The sequence below is a fragment of the Oncorhynchus clarkii genome, chromosome 5, assembly GCF_045791955.1.
Source record: "Oncorhynchus clarkii lewisi isolate Uvic-CL-2024 chromosome 5, UVic_Ocla_1.0, whole genome shotgun sequence".
In the NCBI taxonomy this organism is placed as follows: domain Eukaryota; kingdom Metazoa; phylum Chordata; class Actinopteri; order Salmoniformes; family Salmonidae; genus Oncorhynchus; species Oncorhynchus clarkii.
The window spans coordinates 78546111-78569917 of record NC_092151.1 but is presented as its reverse complement, the minus strand read 5'-3'; the positions used below and the strand labels follow the sequence as shown (position 1 = coordinate 78569917).

General features: G+C 42.5%; 1 protein-coding gene across 3 annotated transcripts; it reads left to right on the top strand.

Annotated features, from left to right (window-relative positions):
* The first annotated feature begins 96 nt into the window (after nt 1-96).
* Nucleotides 97-22380, top strand: LOC139409413 (UDP-Gal:betaGlcNAc beta 1,4- galactosyltransferase, polypeptide 6). Of its 3 annotated transcripts, XM_071154544.1 has the most exons (10): nt 4881-5092; nt 5522-5621; nt 6105-6221; nt 6575-6688; nt 8146-8270; nt 8544-8660; nt 10965-11152; nt 11940-12062; nt 12165-12266; nt 17847-22380. In XM_071154544.1, exons 3-10 carry the CDS (start codon nt 6122-6124, stop codon nt 17992-17994), a joined length of 1017 nt encoding a protein of 338 aa, XP_071010645.1. In that variant the 5' UTR covers nt 4881-5092; nt 5522-5621; nt 6105-6121; the 3' UTR covers nt 17995-22380. The 3 variants fall into 3 exon arrangements, with proteins under 3 accessions (XP_071010643.1, XP_071010645.1, XP_071010644.1); XM_071154542.1 differs by lacking the exons at nt 4881-5092; nt 5522-5621 and adding an exon at nt 97-724; XM_071154543.1 differs by lacking the exon at nt 4881-5092 and having other exon boundaries at nt 5291-5621.
* The last annotated feature ends 1427 nt before the right edge of the window (nt 22381-23807 follow it).

Here is a 23807-nt window from a genome sequence, read left to right as displayed (position 1 = left end):
AATGTTTAGATAGTATGTCGACATACTATCTACGTTTACAAAAATCGTGGCGGGGATGCGGTTCCATGCAATCAGAATCGTCAGATATCCCTGCTGATTTGGTGAAGTAGTTTGCCAAGTGTGAGTGTTTTGGAAACATAGTTGAGACTTACTTGTGTGTGGTGGGAGGAGGCAGCGGTGCAGACCAGCTTCCACCCGATGGTCTTATTTTAAACCTTCAACGCCGGGCGAGAAATACATATCTAAACATGGACCAGTATAACGAGTATTCCTAAGAAATGTGCCAGTATTAGTTATTTGTCTACACATAAGTAGCTAACGGTTTCACTATGCCCGATGGACAGTGTTCTTTGATGCTTGGCAGTTCCTGATGCAGGCGTATTTTTTTCGATTTGGAAATTTCTTGACGGGAAAACCAAGATTGGGCAGCTTGGCTAGCTATCCCAGTATTACCCTTTTCGCTGCATCCCCGACTCAAATTATGCGGGTTATGTCGTTGCTTTGATTTTGCATGACCATATAATCTACTTTTAGCATGTCAATTTAACTATATATTTTTTTTATTCAAACAGTATATTTTATGGGATTAGAGGTAAATCAGAAACAAATATGGTGAATTGGAGGCGGCTGCTGCGGGTATCGAACCGCTCCTTTTTGGCCTTAATTTTTTTCTTCTCCATGTCTACGACGTGTCTCTACTTCATATATGTTGCTCCTGGAATAGGTGAGTTCATTAGCTAACTAAACACGATCAACTAATGTTATCTTATCGCTAACTACCCAACCATGGCATCATCAGGGATGCTTTCCTGACAACTAGCTGGCTAACGTTACTAATTAGCTTGTTGCTAGCTAGGTGGATGGCTGGCTAGCTAGCTAACGTTACTCAAATCAGAGTTAATTCATCGTGACTATGTGGCCAATCGGTCAAGTTAGCGATCAGCTTACAAACGGTTAGGATTAGTTAGTGAACCGGTACCTTGTCGCTCTAAGTTAACTAGCTAGTCATGTGGATGATTGCGTAATGTTGCTACAGTACTACCACGGATCTGTGCAAAACTGCTACAGTAGCTAGCTAATTATATATTTTTTTAAATAAAAAAATGTAATTCTTGTTGATGTGAAACATAAGGTGCATATCAACGTATGTTTCGAAAATCGGTTTGAAAGCGATTATTATTCACTTTTCTAAATGTCAAACAGCGTCGGGATTGTAGTTCACATGGAACCAAATATGGGCGAATGTAACTGTTGAAAACCCTAGCAACATACGGAGTAGTGTTTTTGAGAACTATGTTGCTGCTAGCTAGTTAGCCAACTATCGTTAGTTAGCCAGCAGCACAATATAGCCAACTATCGTTAGTTAGCTAGCAGCACAATATAGCCAACTACCGGTAGTTAGCTCGCAGCACAATGTAGCCAACTACCGGTAGTAAGCTAGCAGCACAATATAGCCAACTACCGTTAGTTAGCTAGCAGCACAATGTAGCCAACTACCGTTAATTAGCTAGCAGCACAATATAGCTAACTGGTTACTGTAGCAACATTGACTGAGAGCTATCCCGATTTTGCAACTTGTCTGCTTGCTCCGAAACCAGCCGTCTAACAATGTAATAAGCTAGCTAGTTATCCTAACTAATTCATTTTCTTTCAGGGATTTCATAAAGAACATTTAACTGATGATTGACTGGGTCTGTTAGCTACCCATTGGCAACAAGCTCTTATAAACATCTGTCATGCTGTTGGGCCATGCCATGGTGGGAATATGGGGTTGTCCACATTTACAAATCATTGACAGAGCCTGAAAGTAGGTCCACATGACCAATCCTGCTAGCTAGCTGGTTTAGTAGCTAGGGTACAGCTAAAAGGATAGGTCTATATTTATTTCACATGAACAGAGAGTGAGCAAGGTAACCTAGAATAGGACCCATGTCTATACCATTAGTCAGCCAATGCTTACTAAGATGGCAATAGACCAGCTGTTTCCAAGTAGGCTAACACTTGTCTTGAAAGTTATTTTGGAGCCGTTTGTTTCTTTGATCAGCAAATTCATTGTCCCATGGGCAAAATCTCTCTATAGCTAGCAGTAGCTAAAATTACTTGGGTCTTTTGTTTTCTGAAGCAACACAGGCTTTTGTTTGCACATAGTTAACCAGCTGTTAAGCCTATGTCCATAGTCACACACTGTAACTATGAATGGTACAGTGTTATGGCTACTGCTAAGCTGTAAGAATCACATTATGGACATAGTGCTGATATTATAACTACTGTTCTGCAGCACTGTTTTGACAAAGACAACAGTTAAAGTAAGTTAAGTTAAAGTAACTGTTCAGTTAAAATCTCACTTAAAAGTTAATATTCTGTTAACTCATACCCAAATAATGTTGTTCACTCATACTATATTCATATTTGTGGCCAAAGCTTATATTGGACGGAGAAAAAAACACTTAAAAACCCCACCTCAAACTTGTACCTCAAACAGACTATTAAAAAATCATGATCCTGAAGAAGATGATCTGGTCATTCAGCGGTCTACTTGCATTAATATTTTTAATGACTGGTATATGTCCACATCATTCTGTTGTTGGGGTACACCCACACCAGTCCAACACAGAACATGTGCTTTTTTTAACATGCTTAATTACCTTTTTTTGGTAGAAAAAATATTTCCCTCATATTGTAAGTCATATAGGTCATATTTCATAGAAATCTGGCAACACTACATAAATGTTTAACTATGATCATAGGAGTTGGCAAGACTGCACAGAGTAATGCGCTGTTTGATATCTCAGGAACTTCCCACTGACTATGTCCCGCCTACATTTGCAATTTGGGCAACTCTGGCTACTATAGTGTTTGTCACATTAGCTGAAACCTAACCCTTTCTCTTCAAAGACTCTCTCAGACAAAGCAGTTTTCAGCCCTGGCCATGCATGGGAGGGTTTCTACTGAGGAGCTGGTAAAGTCAGCACTTAGAGAAAAAATAAAATAATACATGGATCAATGTGTTTAGTTTGGATGGCAAAAAAGAGATTCACCTGACTTTGGATACCATATGTTAGGGGCCTGGTTAAAATGTTTGATTTTGAAACTGCACAGAAATAGAGCGGGGACATTGTTTTTAGGCCTAAATGTCATGGGTGTGGTCCACTGACTGGTTCTGTGTGGCTGGCCTGGGACGGCCTGTCTAGGCATTGGTTTTGTTGTGGTGTGCTGTTCAGTCCCTGCAGGGTTCTGTGATTCCAAAGTGTTTAGCAAAATTAACAATGCCCTGCATATTATGAGGACTTGCAAGTTGGACCTATCACTGCACTATTTCTGCATAGAAGAGGCAAATCATTGCAATATTATCACATAAAATGGACCCATCACCACAGTACAAAAAGGGGGCTCACAATTTCAACCAATCACTGCATAATATGGCTAAATCAAGCCACGTCAACAAACATCTTCCCTCGTCAGTGCATTTTTGCAAAAAATTCATAGCATCTTGCCACGCAAAATGTCAGAATTGCTGCAGCAAAATCAACCATTTCCCCCCTGCAAATATAACAAAAAATCCTGGAGTGACTGGCTGATGTGGTAATTGTCACCACAGTTGTTAGCTCTCCCAGATGAGCACAGTGACACAACTGTCTGGATGGGGACAAAAACTAATTTCAAACGTACAATACCGTTCAAAAGTTAGGGGTCACATAGAAATGTCCTTGTTTTTCAAAGAAAAGCACATTTAGTCAATTTTTAAAATAACATCTAATTGATCAGAAATACAGTGTAGACATTGTTAATGTTGTAAATGCCTATTGTAGCTGGAAACACCTGATTGGAATAATGGAATATCAGCAACAATCACTCCTGTGTTCCAATGGCGTTGTGTTAGCTAATCCAAGTTTATCTTTTGAAAGGCTAATTGTTCATTATAAAACCCTTTTGCAATTATGTTAGCACAGCTGAAAACTGTCGTCCTGATAAAATAATCAATAAAACTGGCTTTCTTTAGACTAGTTGAGTATCTGGAGCATCAGCATTTGTGAGTTTGATTACAGGCTCAAAATTGCCAGAAACAAATCACTTTCTTCTGAAACTCGTCAGTCTATTCTTGTTATGAGAAATGAAGGCTATTCCATGTGAGAAATTGCCAAGAAACTGAAGATTTTGTACAACGCTGTGTACTACTCCCTTCACAGAACAGAGCAAACTGTATCTAACCAGAATAGAAAGTGTGGGAGGCCCCGGTGCACAACCGAGCAAGAGGACAAGTACATTGTTTCTCAAACTAGATGCATCACAAGTCCTCAACTGGCAACTTAATTTAATAGTATCTGCAAAACACCAGTCTCAAGAGGCGACTCCAGGATGCTGGCCTCCGTTCTTTAATATTGGATGTTTCCGTTTCTTTGTGCGCCTTGTCTCCAATGATTGGGGCAGTTTGATTATGTATTCCACAGTTAGCTACGGTCAGCAGCAGAAAGAGCATGTTACACACACACACACACACACCCTCATCTGTGCTTTTACATTGCTTAAAAAGTGTGATAATGCCCTAGTTGTGATGGCACAGCACTGACCCTGATTTGCAAATGTTTGTGGTTCAGACTCAGTCTTACACTGTCTCTAATAACAGTAACAAGGTTTATTTGCTTTATGCTGTTAGGCTATACTATAGGCTAGTCAGAGCTGCAGTCCTGGTTGAAGCCTTGTTACTTAGCCTGAAAAGGCGTCTGTGAATGTATTCGCTAGTGTTTCATTGGAATGGGCTCGTAGTGCTTGACCTGTCCCCCCCCCCCCCCCCCTCTGGTCGAAGACAGTCTGGCTGCTTCTGATAAGACTGCTCAGAAGCGATAATTCTCCTTTTTACCGAAGTGGATACACTCACGCATACACACATTAATGCTTGCACACTGTACACATACACGCTCACGCACACACTGCAGACTGAGAGGGAGTCATACTTCTGGAATCCATCATTCAACAACATTGTCATTGTTTGCTGTGGCAGGTTTGCATCCTTATAAAGATGAAAGAACTGAACTGCCACACAGGATCAACTTAAGGTCCTCTGTAATGGGTGATAAAGCAAGGCATGCAGAAGGTGTGCTTAAATGCGGGGCTGGGAGAGTGTGGTGTCTCGGGGTGTGAGTTTGTGGCGTTGCAATTTGTGTGTGTGTTTGATGATGTGACCGTGTCTGTAATTGATTAAATGCTTGAGTGTGTAAACTGACAAGGTGTGTGTGTGTGTGTGTGTAACCTTAGCTGATGAGGTGTGTCTGTGCACCCTGGCTGTTTTGCTGCAGTAGTGAATAGTGGTAAATGATTCAGGGCCCTGCTGCCTGTCTGTAGTCTACCGTGAGTCTGAGTCCCAAATGGCACCCAATTCTCTATATATCACAGTACTTTTGACTGGACACCATAGTGTGTAGTGCACACTATAGGGTGCTATTTAGGATGCAACCTGAGACGGGGAATTTCCTCTTATCGTGCCTCTTATCTTGCCCGTCGGCCCGGTGCGTCTCATCGCTAGCTGCTGCTGGGCGTTAAACCGTGGCATTGGGCCGGTGACAGCGAAGGTTGTTCCTTTATGGCCAAGAGGCTGAGGGAGAGGAAGCTTTAACGCTGATGACGTGAGTCTGCTAATTTACTGTCACTGCACTTAGGAGTCACCAGACTGGTACGTGAAGGGGGTGTAATTGAACCACTCAAAACACTTCTGATTTCACTCTTCCTCTTTCTGTCCCTCTCTCTATTCCTCCCTGTACCTGTATTCCACCTCCACCTCGTTGTCCTCCATCTCTCTTCCATCCTCTCTCTCTTTCTCCCTGCACCTGTATTCCACCTCCACCTCGTTGTCCTACATCTCTATTCCATCCTCTCTCTCTTCCTCCCTGCACCTGTATTCCACCTCGTCATCCTCATCTCTCTCTCTCGCTCTGTCCATGCACCTTGTCGTCCTCATATCTCTTCCATCCTATCTCTCTCGCTCTGTCCCTGCACCTGTATTCCCCTTCTCTCCCCGTCTTCCTCTTGTTACCTCTCTGCCCCGCTCCGGCTTATTACCTCCATCTCTTTCTCTACCATCTCCCCCTCTCTCCATCCCCCTCTCTCAGCCAACACCTACTTCTTCATGGTGCAGGCCCAGGGTATCATGTTGAGGGATAACGTGAGGACCATTGGCCAGATGATCAGACTCTACACCAATAAGAACAGTACCCTCAACGGCACAGGTGAGTTGGATTGGAGACCACCGACCCGTCTAGCCAACCTCCTGTATTATCAGGGTAGTAGGCTTGACGGTGCTTTAACCAACATGGGACGGTGGGCAGCCAGAAATCCCATAAATGGCCCTCACTCACAATCTAAGGGAGTGAGGATTGCTATTTTCCTTCTGTTCTTGTGATTTTTGCCTGCACTTCGTCTCATGTTGTTTGAACTGCTGTCTACCCCCCCCCCCCCCCCCCCCACACACACACACTACCTATTAATCAGCATGATCCCTCTCTTAGCTACCTAAAAGGGGGAAGATGGGAAAAGTCCAAAGAAAAACATTTATTTACATGTCATTGTTTTGTTTCTGTAGATTACCCAGATGGCAGTAACTCCAGTGAATATATGGTTCAACCAACCACATACCTTCCTGAGAACTTCACATACGCCCAGAACCTCCCCTGCCCAGAACGCTTACCTTCTATGAGTAAGTAACCAGAATACTAACCTTCAAACATCAATTTGCCAACTAAGAGAATCTTACTGAGATCCGGTGATGGTATTATGTAACTACTCTCATGAGATAAGCTACTCTTTGTTGTATCTTTGTGCCGCCTCTCTCTCATCTTTGTCACACTGCCTCTCTCTCTCATCTTTGTCACACTGCCTCTCCCTCTCTAGGCTGTTATCACGCTGGTTAGATCTAGATGGATGCTCTGGCAAAAGTTAAATGTTTTGCGTTAACGATAATCCCCTCTGTGCTGTCAGTGAAGTCTGAAGACAAATGGGAGGACTGTTCTATGGCACACATACAGTTTGTGTACCAAACATTAAGAACACCTGCTCTTTCCATGACAGACTGACCAGGTGAAAGCTATGGTCCCTTATTGATGTCACCTGTTAAATCTACTTCAATCAGTGTAGATGAAGGGGAGGAGATGGTTCCATTTATTTTTAAGCCTTGAGAAAATAGACATGGATTGTGTATGTGTACCATACAGAGGGTGAATGGGCAAGACAAAAGATTAAGTGCCTTTGAACGGGGTATAGTAGTAGGTGCCAGGTGCACCGGTTTGTGTCAAGAACTGCAACGCTGCTGTGTTTTTCACACTTAACAGTTTCCTGTGTGTATCGATTGTGGCTGCTTTGCGTGATGTGTTGTCTCTACCTTCTTACCCTTTGTGCTGTTGTCTGTGCTCAATAATGTTTGCCATGTTTTATGCTGCTACCATGTTGTGGTGCTACCATGCTGTTTTGTTATGTGTTGCTGCCTTGCTATGTTGTCTTAGGTCTCTCTTTATGTAGTGTTGTCTCTCTTGTTGTGCTGTGTGTTTTGTCCAATATTGATATTATTTTTTAATCCCAAGCCCCTGTCCCTGCATGAGGCCTTTTGGTAGGCCATCATTGTAAATAAGATTTTTTTTCTTAACTGACTTCCCTAGTTAAATAAAAAATCAAGAATGGTCAACCACCCAAAGGACATCTAGCCAAATTGACACAACTGTGGGAAGCATTGGAGTCAACTTGGGCCAGCATCCCTGTGAAATGCTTTTGACACCTTGTAGAGTCCATGCCCTGATGAATCGAGGCTGTTCTGAGGGCAAAAGGGGGTGCAACTCAATATCGTAATGTTATGTACACACACCCACACACTCTGTCAGTCTAGCTCTTCGGGCTCATAATATTTTTTTTAGTTCAATTTGACTTTAATCACATTTGGTTTGCGGTGACGGGGTCTATTCCAGCTTTAGTCCTACCACTATGTTCACGTCAATGCGTGATGTGTGTGTCTTCTACCCGCATGGTTTAAAAACCTATGATTACTGACCTTATGACAGTCTTTAGTTGAATGTTAAGTGTTGTGCCTTCTTTGTAGGGTGTCCTTCCCCATAGCTATGTATAGTAGTGATGTTTGTTAAACAGGTCTGTGTTGTGTATTCTCAGAGGGTCCTATAGATGTGAATATGACTGAGATTCCTATGGAGGAGATTGATCTGAAGTTCTCTAAATATCTGGATGTTCACTTTGGTGGCCACTGGAAACCCAAGGACTGCAAACCACGCTGGAAGGTAGGACTGTGGACATGTAGGACTGTGGACATGTCAGTTATTTTACTACTTTTCCTATCTCTGTTATCAATATAGAAATGTAACTAGTCATATTTCTAGTCACCTATCTTTATTCTATTTTATTAGAAGTGTATCTTATGCTTCCCCTGAATTCAAAACACATGAGCTTATACATGCTGTGGGTATGTCTGACTGTCCCCGCTCTGACTGTCCCCGCTCTGACTGTCCCCGCTCTGACTGTCCCCGCTCTGACTGTCCCTGCTCTTTGTGTAGGTAGCCATCTTGATCCCGTTCCGTAACCGCCACGAGCACCTTCCCATCCTTTTCCAGCACCTCACCCCCATACTGCAGAGACAGAGACTGCAGTTCGCATACTACGTCATCGAGCAGGTAACACCATTTTCTGTTTGTCTGTAAACAAGATCTGTTGTTACTGCCCACATTTATACTGTCATCCTATTTGTTCTCTTGTTTTGTCAACTCTGCCACCCACTGGTGAGAAATATAGAAACTATGATGTAGACAGAGCCATGTTATTTAATGTCTTTCTCTCGTTCCTCCATCTTTCCCTCTCTCTCCCCTACAGTCTGGGACGCAGCCCTTCAACAGAGCCATGTTGTTTAATCTTTCCCTCTCTCTCCCCTACAGTCTGGGACGTAGCCCTTCAACAGAGCCATGTTGTTTAATCTTTCCCTCTCTCTCCCCTACAGTCTGGGACGTAGCCCTTCAACAGAGCCATGTTGTTGAATCTTTCCCTCTCTCTCCTACAGTCTGGGACGTAGCCCTTCAACAGAGCCATGTTGTTTAATCTTTCCCTCTCTCTCTCCTACAGTCTGGGACGTAGCCCTTCAACAGAGCCATGTTGTTTAATCTTTCCCTCTCTCTCTCCTACAGTCTGGGACGCAGCCCTTCAACAGAGCCATGTTGTTTAATCTTTCCCTCTCTCTCCTACAGTCTGGGACGTAGCCCTTCAACAGAGCCATGTTGTTTAATCTTTCCCTCTCTCTCTCCTACAGTCTGGGACGTAGCCCTTCAACAGAGCCATGTTTAATCTTTCCCTCTCTCTCTCTCCTACAGTCTGGGACGCAGCCCTTCAACAGAGCCATGTTGTTTAATCTTTCCCTCTCTCTCTCCTACAGTCTGGGACGTAGCCCTTCAACAGAGCCATGTTGTTTAATCTTTCCCCCTCTCTCTCCTACAGTCTGGGACGCAGCCCTTCAACAGAGCCATGTTGTTTAATCTTTCCCTCTCTCTCCTACAGTCTGGGACGCAGCCCTTCAACAGAGCCATGTTGTTTAATCTTTCCCTCTCTCTCTCCTACAGTCTGGGACGCAGCCCTTCAACAGAGCCATGTTGTTTAATCTTTCCCTCTCTCTCTCCTACAGTCTGGGACGCAGCCCTTCAACAGAGCCATGTTGTTTAATCTTTCCCTCTCTCTCTCTCTCCTACAGTCTGGGACGCAGCCCTTCAACAGAGCCATGTTGTTTAATCTTTCCCCCTCTCTCTCCCCTACAGTCTGGGACGCAGCCCTTCAACAGAGCCATGTTGTTTAATCTTTCCCTCTCTCTCTCCTACAGTCTGGGACGCAGCCCTTCAACAGAGCCATGTTGTTTAATCTTTCCCTTTCTCTCCTACAGTCTGGGACGCAGCCCTTCAACAGAGCCATGTTGTTTAATCTTTCCCTCTCTCTCTCCTACAGTCTGGGACGTAGCCCTTCAACAGAGCCATGTTGTTTAATCTTTCCCCCTCTCTCTCCTACAGTCTGGGACGCAGCCCTTCAACAGAGCCATGTTGTTTAATCTTTCCCTCTCTCTCTCTCCTACAGTCTGGGACGCAGCCCTTCAACAGAGCCATGTTGTTTAATCTTTCCCTCTCTCTCTCCTACAGTCTGGGACGTAGCCCTTCAACAGAGCCATGTTGTTTAATCTTTCCCTCTCTCTCTCCTACAGTCTGGGACGCAGCCCTTCAACAGAGCCATGTTGTTTAATCTTTCCCTCTCTCTCTCCTACAGTCTGGGACGCAGCCCTTCAACAGAGCCATGTTGTTTAATCTTTCCCTCTCTCTCTCTCCTACAGTCTGGGACGTAGCCCTTCAACAGAGCCATGTTGTTTAATCTTTCCCTCTCTCTCCTACAGTCTGGGACGCAGCCCTTCAACAGAGCCATGTTGTTTAATCTTTCCCTCTATCTCTCCTACAGTCTGGGACGCAGCCCTTCAACAGAGCCATGTTGTTTAATCTTTCCCTCTCTCTCTCCTACAGTCTGGGACGCAGCCCTTCAACAGAGCCATGTTGTTTAATCTTTCCCTCTCTCTCTCTCCTACAGTCTGGGACGCAGCCCTTCAACAGAGCCATGTTTAATCTTTCCCTCTCTCTCTCTCCTACAGTCTGGGACGCAGCCCTTCAACAGAGCCATGTTGTTTAATCTTTCCCTCTCTCTCTCCTACAGTCTGGGACGCAGCCCTTCAACAGAGCCATGTTGTTTAATCTTTCCCTCTCTCTCTCCTACAGTCTGGGACGCAGCCCTTCAACAGAGCCATGTTGTTTAATCTTTCCCTCTCTCTCTCCTACAGTCTGGGACGCAGCCCTTCAACAGAGCCATGTTGTTTAATCTTTCCCTCTCTCTCTCCTACAGTCTGGGACGCAACCCTTCAACAGAGCCATGTTGTTTAATCTTTCCCTCTCTCTCTCCTACAGTCTGGGACGCAGCCCTTCAACAGAGCCATGTTGTTTAATGTGGGTTTCCTGGAGGCCATGAAGGATCTGGACTGGGACTGTCTGGTGTTCCATGATGTTGACCACATCCCAGAGAATGACCGTAACTACTACGGCTGTGGTCAGATGCCTCGCCACTTCGCAGCCAAACTGGACAAGTACATGTACCTGTAAGTCACTGAACACACCCAGGACACACAGCAAGTCACAAGTGACCTTGCCATGACCTGACTAGTTATGAACTTGGCGTGACAACAAGTCAATGCCCCAGGCACATCTTCCAAGAAACACTTAGAAAAGCACTTCATTAGACCGCCGCCTCACTCAAGGGGAAAATAGGACCTCTGATCTTGTTTAGTGACCGAAGATGAGACATGGAGAGTTGACGCTCTCCCATAACCAGACTATGGTTTCACTTCCTGTATGGTATGGGAGACATGTACTGAAGAGTCTCTTTATGTTGATTTAGTTGTGGTCATTATTGTTAAATATTTTATATGTTCCTTTTCCTTCTTTACAGACTTATTTCTACAACAAAATGAATTAATGAATGTTTTCATGATTTTCTCTGAGTTTTGTTCAATGTGAGAATAATTTGGGAATAAACCGCTTCATTTAAACAGACTGTAAAACACAGGCTTGAAGGCTAAACCATGTTGTCATTGGCTCTTACAAGGTCCTGAAGTAAGGCTTAATTTATGAACAGATTATCCTCTCTGGTTATGTGTGCATCTCTTCTAAATTTGATTGCTGTATTGTACGTAGTCTGAACCTAATTGTGTGTTGTAACACAGCCAGACTTGTTCTTTGTTGCTTGGTGCTTACCTTTGATACTGACTGGTAAGGGTTCTCACTCTCTCCCCAGGCAGAGCTTGGCTATGTAGTTGTCTGTCCCCTGTCCGTGTGTATGTGTTACAGGTGTGTATGTGTAACAGTGTCTGTGTGTGTTTTGCACAGTCTACCCTACAGTGAGTTCTTCGGGGGCGTGAGTGGACTTACAGTGGAGCAGTTCCGCAAGATCAACGGCTTTCCCAATGCATTCTGGGGCTGGGGAGGCGAGGACGATGACCTCTGGAACAGGTCAGTGAGTTTGTCAGTTGGCTGTGTGTTTGAGAGTGACAGACATGTAATATCTAATTGGGTAACTTAGTGAAAGACTATCTGTCCCCTTCTCTCCCCCAGAGTGCACTATGCTGGTCTGAACGTCACGAGGCCAGAGGGAGAGATGGGTAAATACAAGTCCATCCCACACCACCACCGAGGAGAAGTGCAGTTCCTCGGCAGGTCAGTAACGCGCGCACACACACGCATTAGCAGTGCATCGCCGGTGGCATCACCATGTCAAAGAATGTTTACCTAACATTACCTTAAACGTCAAATTAGTTTTGCTCTTTCAATACACTCTGCTATGGTAAAGGTTTCTAATCTCCTTATAGGGTTCATTGTTACTCGCTACTTGAATGCAGCTGTTTCCTCATCCATTACTCCCCATTGAGCAGGTTGTCCAGTGCCCTCTGCAGGCAGGGATGTCGCTGCATTTAAATCTAATTTTATTGGTGTTCGCTTTAAATTGCTTCTATTCATCTTAACAATAACTTTAATGTTATTGTACTTGTGGAACAGTCAACTGTGTGACATATTTCAGACTTTCTGACTATCACAATTCTGTAGTCCTGCTAGCCTCGGTGTACACAGAGAGATATGATCAATAGAATAGGGGTTGCTTTCCTTCCAGGGTTTGTGTAGGTGTTTGCTCTGCCAGCTTTGAGTTATTTAATCTCCCGTTCATTGGCCGAGTCCCTTTTGCCCTGTTGAGTCATGTCTCTTTACTCAAGTAAACCAGGTCTCATCCTTATACAGCCTCCAGAGTAACTCTACCCTAGAGCACTGGAGGGAGGGACAGCGTTTAGTTTATTTGGATCCCCATTAGCTGTTGCACATACAGAAGATACTCCCTGTTCCTGGGGTTCAGAGTAGGGGGAGCGTTTCTCTTTTGGGGTTAGGGTTTTCTTTCTGCAACTGGAGCAGATAGCTTTAATACTAATGAATCAGCTTACACTAAGGAACCTCCTGGTGTTCTTATGCTTGTGTGTACAGTGCATTCAAAGTATTCAGACCCCTTGACTTTTTCCATATTTTGTTATGTTTCAGCCTTATTCTAAATTGATTAAATGTATTACATTTATATAAGTATTTTTCACTCAGTACTTTGTTAATGCACCTTTGGCAGCGATCACAACCTCGAGTCTTCTTGGTTATGACACTAAAAGCTTGGCACACCTGTATTTGGGGAGTTTCTACCATTTTGTTCTCTGAAGTTCCTCTCATGCATTGTCAGGTTGGATGGGGAGTGTCACTGTACAGCTATTTTCAGGTCTCTCCAGAGATGTTCAATTGGGATCAAGTCTGGACTCTGGCTGGGCAACTCAAGAACATTCAGAGACTTGTCCCGAAGCCGCTCCTGCGTTGTTTTGGCTGTGTGCTTAGGGTCATTGTCCTGTTGAAGGTAAACCTTCGCCCAGTCTGAGGTCCTGAGCGCTCTGGAGCAGGTTTTTATCAAGGATCTCTGTACTTTGCTCTGTTCATTTTTCCCTCAATCCTAACTAGTCGCCACTACCATGTTTCACCGTAGGGATGGTGCCAGGTTTTCTCAAGATGTGACACTTAGCATTCAGGCCAAAGAGTTCAATCTTGGTTTCATCAGACCAGAGAATCTTGTTTCTCATGGTTTGAGTGTCCTTTAGGTGCCTTTTTGGCAAACTCCAAGCGGGCTGTCATATGCCTTTTACTGAGGAGTGGCTTCCGTCTGGTCGCTCTACCGTAAAGGCCTGATTGGTGGAGTGCTGCATAGATGGTTGTTCTTTTGGAAGGTTATCCCATCTCTACAGAGGAGCTCTGTCAGTGACTATTGGGTTCTTGATCACCTCCCAAGGTCCTTCTCCCCCTGTTGCTCAGTTTCCAAATCATGTCCAATCAATTGAATTTACCACAGGTGGACTCCAATCAAGTTGTAGAAACACCTCAAGGGTGATAAATGGAAACCAGATGCACGTGAGCTAAATTTAGAGTCTCATAGCAAAGGGTCTGAATGCTTATTTGATTAAGTTATTCCTGTTTTTATTTTTAATACATTTCTAAAAACCTGTTTTCGCTTTGTCATTATCGGGTATTGTGTGTAGATTGATGAGAGAAATATTTCTAATAAATTTTAAAATAAGTCTTATGTTACCATGTGGAAAAAGTCAAGGGGTCTGAATACATGTACATACGCACACACACTACATGTTTTTAAATGTATGTAAAATATTTAGTCTTTTTTTGTTACTTGTCTTACCACACTAAGATTAGCTATCGCTATCGGGGATCCTAATAAGTCAAATCAAATGCTGAACTAAGGTTCCCCCTAATTTCATTAGCATTAATACTAACTAAGGATTGCCCTGGTGTCATTATGCTTATGCTAGCTAAGGATCCCTGTGGTGTTTAATTTATTTGGTGTCAATACTAAGTACTAATGTAGATTGTGGAAATTATTCAACTATTTATGTTGAATATAATAACTACATTCTTTAATCTGACTCCAATATTATGTGAATAAATGCAACTGGCTGTGTGTCTCTGAATGACGGCCTAGGAACAGTGGGTCAACTGCCTGTTCAGGGGCAGAACGACAGATTTGTACCTTGTCAGCTCGGGGGTTTGAACTTGCAACCTTTACGGTTACTAGTCCAACGCTCTAACCACTAGGCTACCCTGCCGCCCCACTATAATGAACATATGTTTAACTTGCCCGTTATACAATTATTACGAGACTATACAATAGCTAATCCTGGCGACCAATGCATTAATTTGAGCAAGCAGATCAGAGACGTCAAGGTGTTATCCAGGCATGTATAGTGTAAATCAGTGGTTCCCAACCAGGGGTACTAGGACTCCTGGGGGTACTTGAGAAGACTCATGAGACCATAGGCCTACTGGTAAAATGCACACGAGGGGATACTCCGGGCAGAGCTAAATTCAGTTGGTGGTACAGTAAATGAAAACGGCTGGGAACCACTGATGTAGATAACTACCAATAGTAGTCCATCAAATAATTACTCCATAAACAAGGAATGCATTTACTCAATTCAACTAATAGAATGTATTAGTCATAATAAACACTCAAACAATTTGGTGTACATGAAATACATGATACATTAGACTACTCAGAGTAAATTACCATCACCAATAGACTGACTTACAGTGCCCTCAGTCTTCAAACCCCTTGACTTTTTACGCATTTTGTTACAGCCTGAATTTAAAATGTATTTAATTTAGATTTTTTTTTTGTCCCTGGCCTACACACAATTCCCCTATGTCAAAGTGGAATTATCTTTTTAGATATTTTTACACATAAACGAAAAAGCTGAAATGTCTTGAGTCAATAAGTATTCAAACCCTTTTATTATGGCAAGCCCAAATAAGTTCAGGAGTAAACATGTGCTTAACAAGTGACATAATAAGTTGCATGGACTCTGTGTGCAATAATGTTTAAGATTAATTTTGAATGACCATCTTATCTCTGTACCCCACACATACAATTATATGTAAGGTCCCTCAGTCTAGCAGTGAATTTCAAACTGAGACCAGAGGTTTTCCAAAGGGCTCCTATTGGTAGATGGGTAAAAAAAAAAAAAAAAGCAGACATTGAATATCCCTTTGAGCATGGTGAAGTTATTAATTACACTGGATGGTGTATCCATACACCCAGTCACTACAAAGCTACAGGCATCCTTCCTAACTCAGTTGCCAGAGAGGAAGGAAACCACTAAGGGATTTCACCATGAGGTCAGTAGTGACTTTAAAACAGATAGTTTAATGGCTGTGATGGGAGAACTGTGGATGGATCAGCAACATTGTAGTTACTCCACAATACGAACCTGATTTGACAGAGTGTAAAGAAGTAAACTTGTACAGAAGAAAAATATTCCAAAGCATGCATCCTGTTTTCAACATGGCACTAACGTGATGTATTGTCTCAACCTTCTTTACCTTTGTGTTGTTTGTACCCTGTTTTGTTCTGCTACCATGTTGTATAGCTACCATGCTGTGTTGTCATGTGTTGCTGCCGTGCTATGTTGTCTTCGGTCTCTCTTTGTGGTGTTGTCTCTTATCGTGATGTGTGTCTTGTCTTATATTTTTTTTATCCCAGCTCCCAACCCCGCCGGAGACCTTTTGGTAGGCTGTCATTGTAAATAAGAAATTGTTCTTAACTGACTTGCCTAGTTAAATATAAAGTAGTACTGCAAAAAATGTGGCAAAGCAATTCCCTTGTCCTGAATACAAAGTTGTATGTTTGGGGCAAATCCAATATAACATATTACTGAGTATCACTCACCATTATTTTCAAACCTAGGGGTCGCTGCATCATGTTATGTGTATGCCTGTTTTTTCAGTATAAAAAATACACGGAATGTAGCTAAGCACAGGCAAAATCCTAGACGAAAACCTGGTTCAGGTTGCTTTCCAACAGACACTGGAAGATGACTTCACCTTTCAGCAGGATAATAACCTAAAAACAAGGCCAAATCTACACTGGAATTGCTTACCAAGAAGACAGTGAATGTTCCTGAGTGGCCAAGTTACAGTTTTGACTTAAAACTGCTTGAAAATCTATGGCAGACCTGTCTAGCAATTATTAACAACTAATTTGGCAGACCTTGAAGAATTTTGAAAATAATAATGGGCAGATGTTGTACAATACATGTGTGGCAAGCTCTTAGACTTACCCAGAAAAACTCACAGCTGTAATCACTGCCAAAGGTGCTTCTACTAACTATTGACTTGGGTATGAATACTTTTGTAAATTAGATTTGTGTTTCATTTTCAATCAATTTGCAAATATGTCTGAAAACAGGTTTTCACTTTGTCATTATGAGGTGTTGGGTGAGGATAAAACATATATTTAATCCATTTTGAATTCAGGCTGTAACACAAAATGTGGAATACGTTAGGTTATGAATACTTTCTGAAGGCACTAACGTGGTTACCCATGTCTTCAGTTAAGAATCATCTCTAAGAGTAAACTTGTGTGTAATACACACAGGAGCTTGCTAGTAACTTCTCAAAGTATGGAGAAATTCACTGTCCTTTTAAACCAAATTCAAGCAGAAACTTAAATTAACATTTTTAAAAACAAAAGACAGGGAAACACACCCAGATTCTAATCAACTCAATTTAAATTATAGGAACGCACCGTGTTGCTCCTTCTTTGAACTGTCCTCTGTCCGACAAACCTGTACCACTTACAGTACAATAAAACATCAAAATTCGTAGCTCTTTATTAACTCTTGAAACAGTCCAAACATTTACAATTTAATTCACACTAACATTAATTTCCTCAAGTTTTCATCAGTCTTCACACCAACGTGTCCGTGCTCCCAGGGATCTGTGGGAACATCTCTTCTCCATGAATTCCACAGATAAGGTGTGTTTGACCCCTGTGACAGCCCACAAATGGTCAGCCATCCAAACACAATGTCCTAAATCGTGATGGAGTCATCACGCTGGACCTCAGGGCCTGCAAATCACTAGTCACAAGTATATCACCTTCTCTCATTTTCCCACCACACGAACTAGGCCAATCCTCTCGTTTCACTGTGACTCCAGGTATACATCGTACTGTAACGGCTAGCTTCACCACCTCTCCTCTCTTTCCCTGTGTCTGCACCTGAAATGGAACCCTATTCCTTACGTAGTGAACTACTTTTGTTCAGGGCACCTAGGGAATATGTATTTATATCTAGGGAATAGGATGCCGTTTTGTGACTGTCAGTGTGGATGTTAACTGCTAGCTTATCCTCACCCTCCCTGTCCTCTCTCCAGGTACAAGTTACTGAGGTATTCCAAAGAGAGGCAGCACCTGGATGGACTGAACAACCTCAACTACACCCCTGAGATCTCCCTGAGCTCCCTGTACAAGAACATCACCGTGGACCTCCACCCTGACCTGGCCCCCATTACAGACTACTGAACTCTGACCCCCACTGTCCCTGACCTCATCACACCCCCTCACACTCCAACTGGGACCCCAAAGCAGGGCAGAGGGGGGCTGGGGGTGTGGTGGGAGGCACACCGTGTAACGCTGCCAAGAAACCTTACTCTGAAGAAAATGTCCAACTAAAATATGAAAGCGGAAGGGACATAGGGTCTGTTTAATCGAACAATTGTGTGTGTGTTCTGTGAGGATTGTGGATGTTGAGATTGTGTGTGTGTCTGTGTCTCTGCATGTCAATGTGTCCATGCTGGCTTTTGCTATTAAGCTACTTAACATCAACATGTCATGATTCAGTATGAGGAGGGAGAGGCAGTGTTGTTTTCACATCAGATGTTTACTGCAAAGCCTTAAAGTGTCAGGCTCAGCCTCAGAACCATGGCTCTCTGGTTGCCTCCCAAACCACACCCTATTCCCTATATATTGCCCAGGGTCCTTTGTGCTCTGGTCAAAAGTAGTGCACTATATAGGGGAAAAAGGTGCCATTTGGGACTTTGCCTTTATCTCACAGCTCAGCACAGTTTTCACTTTTAACATCTCAGTTCCATCACCTTACAAGCCAACAGACATTTTGTGTCTTCACTTTATATCATTTTTACACCGTTCGGTAAAAAAAAGAAACATATTCCTTAAAGAGGACAGGCGCTAAGTGAAGGTGACTTATTTGTGATGTCCATTTTCTGAAATGGTCAAATGTTTTTTTTTTTCTCCAGTTTTTGCCTTTTTTTAACAGACGTTTTAAAGCACTATCCTGTTTCTCTGTGTCACATGAGTGTTTTGCTGTTCCTTTGCTGCACTGCTGACACGCATGATGCACAGAGCACGTATGTAAATACTTGACTCTTAAAGCTCGAGCATAGAACACGTATGTAAATATTCAGCCTTTTAAACGCTCAGAGCCTGTTATTCCAGTGGATTTGAATTTTGTTTTGGCAGCTACTTTCCTGAGGACTTACCTGGTTCTTCCATTTAAATGGGAAGATGTTCTAACAATAGATGGCTTAAAAAAGAAAATGTACCAATCTCTTAGGCTGACATTCTTTTGCATGCCTTAATTTATTTTATTACCAGATGTTTTTTTCCTTTAATCATAATTTATATCATTTTGAGATGTCTATATTTTGTTCCAGTTTAGCCTTTTTGTGTCTTTTTTTTCCCCTCGAGTTGCACTGCGTGAAAAGACTTACTGATGTTATGGAGTGTGCTCCTGTACAGAAAGACAGGTCAGAGGACTATAGTCGCTCTGGTCCAGGCTGTTATGTCAGGCTTGCTGAGCCTTCAACAGCAAGACACCTGCAACAACCTGGAGCAGAGCTTAAGACTGAAGATTCTAAAGCTGGATGTCATTTTTCCTCTGGTATTTGTAGTCTGTTATTATGGAGGAGTTTATACAGTGTGGACAGTGTGTTTGGTACAGGATTATGTTTCAAACGTGTGTGTGTGTGTGTGTGTGGCTCATGTATTAGGTAACTGGACCATGTGTTTGAGCATATGTTAGGTGTCTTTAATGAGTGAGCTTGCAGATTGGGCAGTGTGTCTGAACCAATAATTTATATATACACTAGATGACTGACGACAGGCAAGGTTTTGAAGCTACCACCACTCCATCTTGGCACTCCGTCTACATCGCAAAAAATATATTTTTGAAACTGTAGAAAGGCTCACAATTTAAAAGTATGCATTAAGTGTGTAGTAGAGTAAACATACAAATTTGTTTTCCTTAAAGTATACTTTATTGAAAGTTCTAATGCTACTGTCCCCATTACTACAACAAAAACACTTGTAATTTTGTCCTGTGTAGAATTTCATTCATTCTTATGGAGGACTGCTTCTTCTGTGGAGTACCAATATTACTGACCGGTGGCTTCAAAGCCTGACCAATAGCATTAGCAATCCAGGGTTTGTATACATTATTGGTCTGAACTGTGGTGTGTTCCTAATAAGCTTGCAAGGCATTGAGAGGGGCCAGAATGAGAGAACGGAAGCTAATGCTAACAGCTAACCCTGTTCTTGAACGGTACAGACTGCAACTTGGGCCATAAAGACTTGAAATTCTTAAATATTTAGCACTAAGATTAGCAAGGAAAAAATGTAGGAGGTATTTTATTTTTTACTTTGTTTTTTTTCTTGTACATAGTTGTTTCTCATACACTTCATATTTATGCATAGATGTACTTTTCTGTGTTTTTCTAGTGATTTGTTCATTTGTCAAGTGTACTTCTCAAGTAGAACTGCTCTATTCAAACAACCCAGGTTTTCTCCATCACAGTACTGCAAGAATGCAGGAGAACGAGAGTGTGAATCAAACTGGGATACTCCTGTCCTGCTCCAAACATGGGGTTTATTGGAAATGGCACCCTGTGTCCTAAAGTGCACTACTTTTGACTGGACTTCTATGCTTCCTGGTAAAAAGAAGTAAACTATACAGGGAGTAGGGTGTCATTTGGGACGCAGCTTAGCTCTCTCGGGCCTGTCACTCTTGTAGTGCTGGGGAGGAACAGTCATTTTTGCTCATAAGCTAAAGTGGTTAACAAAGCACCAGGCTAAAGTCTGTGTTTGGTTTGGCTCCGACGTGGCTACAACGGTCACATAAGACCTCAATGGTGTATTTCTGACCAATCAGATGAGGCGAGACAGAATCTAAAAAGACATGGTAGTAATGACATTCTTTTGGAGGTGGTCAACCGTGCCAAAGTTCCACTTCTGTTACCCATTATCATCATTCTACCTACCTCTCTTCTGCACTTATCTCTACTCGTCTTTCCTTCCTTCCCCTTTTCATTCTCTTCCCATGAGATCCTCTATTGTGTCTCAGTAACTCGTCAGTGTTGAGAGAAACCTGACAGACTAGTGTTGATCATAGGGATCAGGGTCAAGGTATTAAAAGCGATATACCTATGACATACTGTATACAAGGTATTTCTCTGTATATGGCTCTGGGTATAGGTCAGTGTTTGGAGCTTCTCTTGTGCTATGCCTTATGCTCCGTAACAGATTTTTGCAAGGCTGGATAAATGCTCTCGTTGTTTTTATACGTTGCAGAAGATGTGAGCAGCCTAGCTGTCGTCCCTCTTGAGGGCATTATGAGTTACTGTAGCAGAGACACTGAGTCGGTGGCTTCTTTCTCTGGATCCCGTCATCTTACTTGCTACAAAGGATCCGCTTCTTTTTTTTATCTAATCCTGTTATATTGTCTCTTTCACTTTGTTCAGGGAACAGTTTGAAGAGATTAATTATGGAAAGCATCCATCACTGGAGCTGGTCTAGGATCAGTGTTCTGTCTGTGTCCCAAATGGCCACACCCTCTGTTGTACATATTTATTGTTATTGCCTCTGAGGGGAGTGGGGGGAGGGAAGGGTAGGTTAGGCGGCTGCCAGGCAGTGTGCTGGCTATACCCGGTCACAAGTGGTTTGGTTTACACCCCCAGCTGACCTGTGAGGAGGGCAAGGACCTCCCTCACCCTTCCTACTGCCTCTGTATTGTTTGTTTTTTCTTCTTTCAAATGACTATATTCACCACTACACAATTAGTAATGTGGACTATTACATTTTTGCAGTATTCATATTTGTGCCTTTTTCCCTTTTCCCTCAGTTTTCACTTTGTATTCTTGCTTGAAAGATACAGTAAAGGTTTGGATTGTTTTTGAACTGAAGTTAGAGTGCACTTTTTTCTAATTCATTTATTTATTTTTTCAGTCAGTTGCTCTGATTAAAGACGCACGATACGTTTCCATGACAATGGGCTGAGTAGGTGTGTATCAATGATTGTCCGTAATCAATTTTTCTGCTGTTCAGAGGTCTGGCTGCTTGGACCATGTACAATCCTCTTGAATCCTCAGCTCTCCAGTCTCCTCAATATGCTCTGCTCTGTTTGAACAAAGAGTCATAACTGGAGCCAGAAGGCAGACTCTTGCGTTACTACCGTCCGCCAGGAAGCGCAGAATGACGCAGAGGAAGTAGTGACTTTTAAAACCTGGTCTACAAATCATAAATTCTCATTTGAGGTCAGGCATATTCATTTCGACTTTGTGGGTTTGTAATTTTTAGATTGTTCGGAGGACACATTTGTGAAAATAAAAGACCTTAATTCGTTGTAGCGCCTTCTCATGCGCCACACACCTTCTCGCAGTTCTGTCTTGTTCTGCAATTTTGTTGCCTATAGTCATGTGCTATAATTCCCCCCAGACATTTGACAACTTTTTACATGGTGAAGCCGACCGGTTAGCCATCTTGTCAATCTCCCACAATCTTTGGTATAACAGCCAGTAAAAGAGTACTAGAGTTGAACTGTTAGACTTTGTAAAGTTGTTTTTCTTTTTGTCAACAAAAGATGAATAAACAACTTCATTGCCAGGTTCTGGGAAACACCTCTGAAGTCTGACATATTTTTTTGAATGTGTTCTTTTTCTGCATCTTTGACCGCTGGTTCTTATGCTGTGTTTAAAACCAAGTGGGAATGTGGTAATTACCAGTTGGATGCATTCGTGTGTTTTGAACTCGTTGAGAAACGCCGAATGGCTAATGGCCAACAAGCTGCGTAATCCATTAACTAAAAGTACGACGATCATACTTTTAAACAAATTAGTATTTAAAAAGCCATGTTAATAGAAAGCTTTTTATAAATGTTTTGTTGCATATAACTGCATTTCCTTAGTAGGTGACGTCAGAGGTCAGCATGTGGGAGAAGTCGGAGCTGAGATGATAGACGAGTTTCCCAGTAGTAATTACCAGTTGGAGGGGTGACAAAATCCTTTATTTTTTTATCCCATTTGTATGTAGTAAATACCACCTTCTCACTTGGTTATGAACTCAGCATTATCATTAGGTTGTCAAAAGGCCAAAACAGAAAGAGATGTCATACATAGAGAAATAACTGTAAGACAATACATAGTTGAATTCGGAAGTTTAGCCAAATACATTTAAACATTGTTTTTCACAATTCCTGACCTTTTAATCCTAGTAAAAATTCCCTGGTTTAGGTCAATTAGGATCACTTTATTTTAAGAATGTGAAATGTCAGAAGTTATTTATTTAAGCCTTTATTTCTTTCATCACATTCCCAGTGGGTCAGAAGTTTACATACACTCAATTAGTATTTGGTAGCATTGCCTTTTAAATTGTTTAACTTGGGTCAAACATTTCGGGTAGCCTTCCACAAGCTTCCCTCAATAAGTTGGGTGAATTGTGGCCCATTCCTCCTGACAGAGCTGGTGTAACTGAGTCAGGTTTGTAGGCCTCCTTGCTCGCACACGACTTTTCAGTTCTGCCCACAAATTTTCTATGGGATTGAGGTCAGGGCTTTGTGATGGCCACTCCAACACCTTGACCTTGTTGTCCTTAAGCCATTTTGCCACAACTTTGGAAGTATGCCTGGGGTCATTGTTCATTTGGAAAACCCATTTGCAACCAAGCTTTAACTTCCTGACTGATGTCTTGAGATGTTGCTTCAATATATCCACATTTTCCTGTCTCGTGATGCCATCTATTTTGTCAAGTGCACCAGTCCCTCCTGCAGCAAAGCACCCCCACAACATGAAGCATGGGGGTGGCAGGATCATGTTTGGGATAGTGTTCTTCAGCTTGCAAGCATCCCCATTTTTCTTCCAAACATAAATGGTCATTATGGCCAAACAGTTCTATATTTGTTTCATCAGACCAGAGGACATTTCTCCAAAAAGTACGATCTTTGTCCTCATGTGCATTTGCAAACTGTATGGAGGTTTTGGAGCAGTGGCTTCTTCCTTGCTGAGCGGCCTTTCAGGTTATATCGATATTGGACTTGTTTTACTGTG

Excerpts from the sequence above, each read along its gene's own strand:
- LOC139409413 (XM_071154542.1), top strand. The coding sequence starts at position 610 with ATGGTGAATTGGAGGCGGCTGCTGCGGGTATCGAACCGCTCCTTTTTG. Across the intron at positions 8,661-10,964 it reads CATACTACGTCATCGAGCAG|TCTGGGACGCAGCCCTTCAA; the intron begins GTAACACCATTT and ends TCTCTCCTACAG. Across the intron at positions 11,153-11,939 it reads CTGGACAAGTACATGTACCT|TCTACCCTACAGTGAGTTCT; the intron begins GTAAGTCACTGA and ends TGTTTTGCACAG.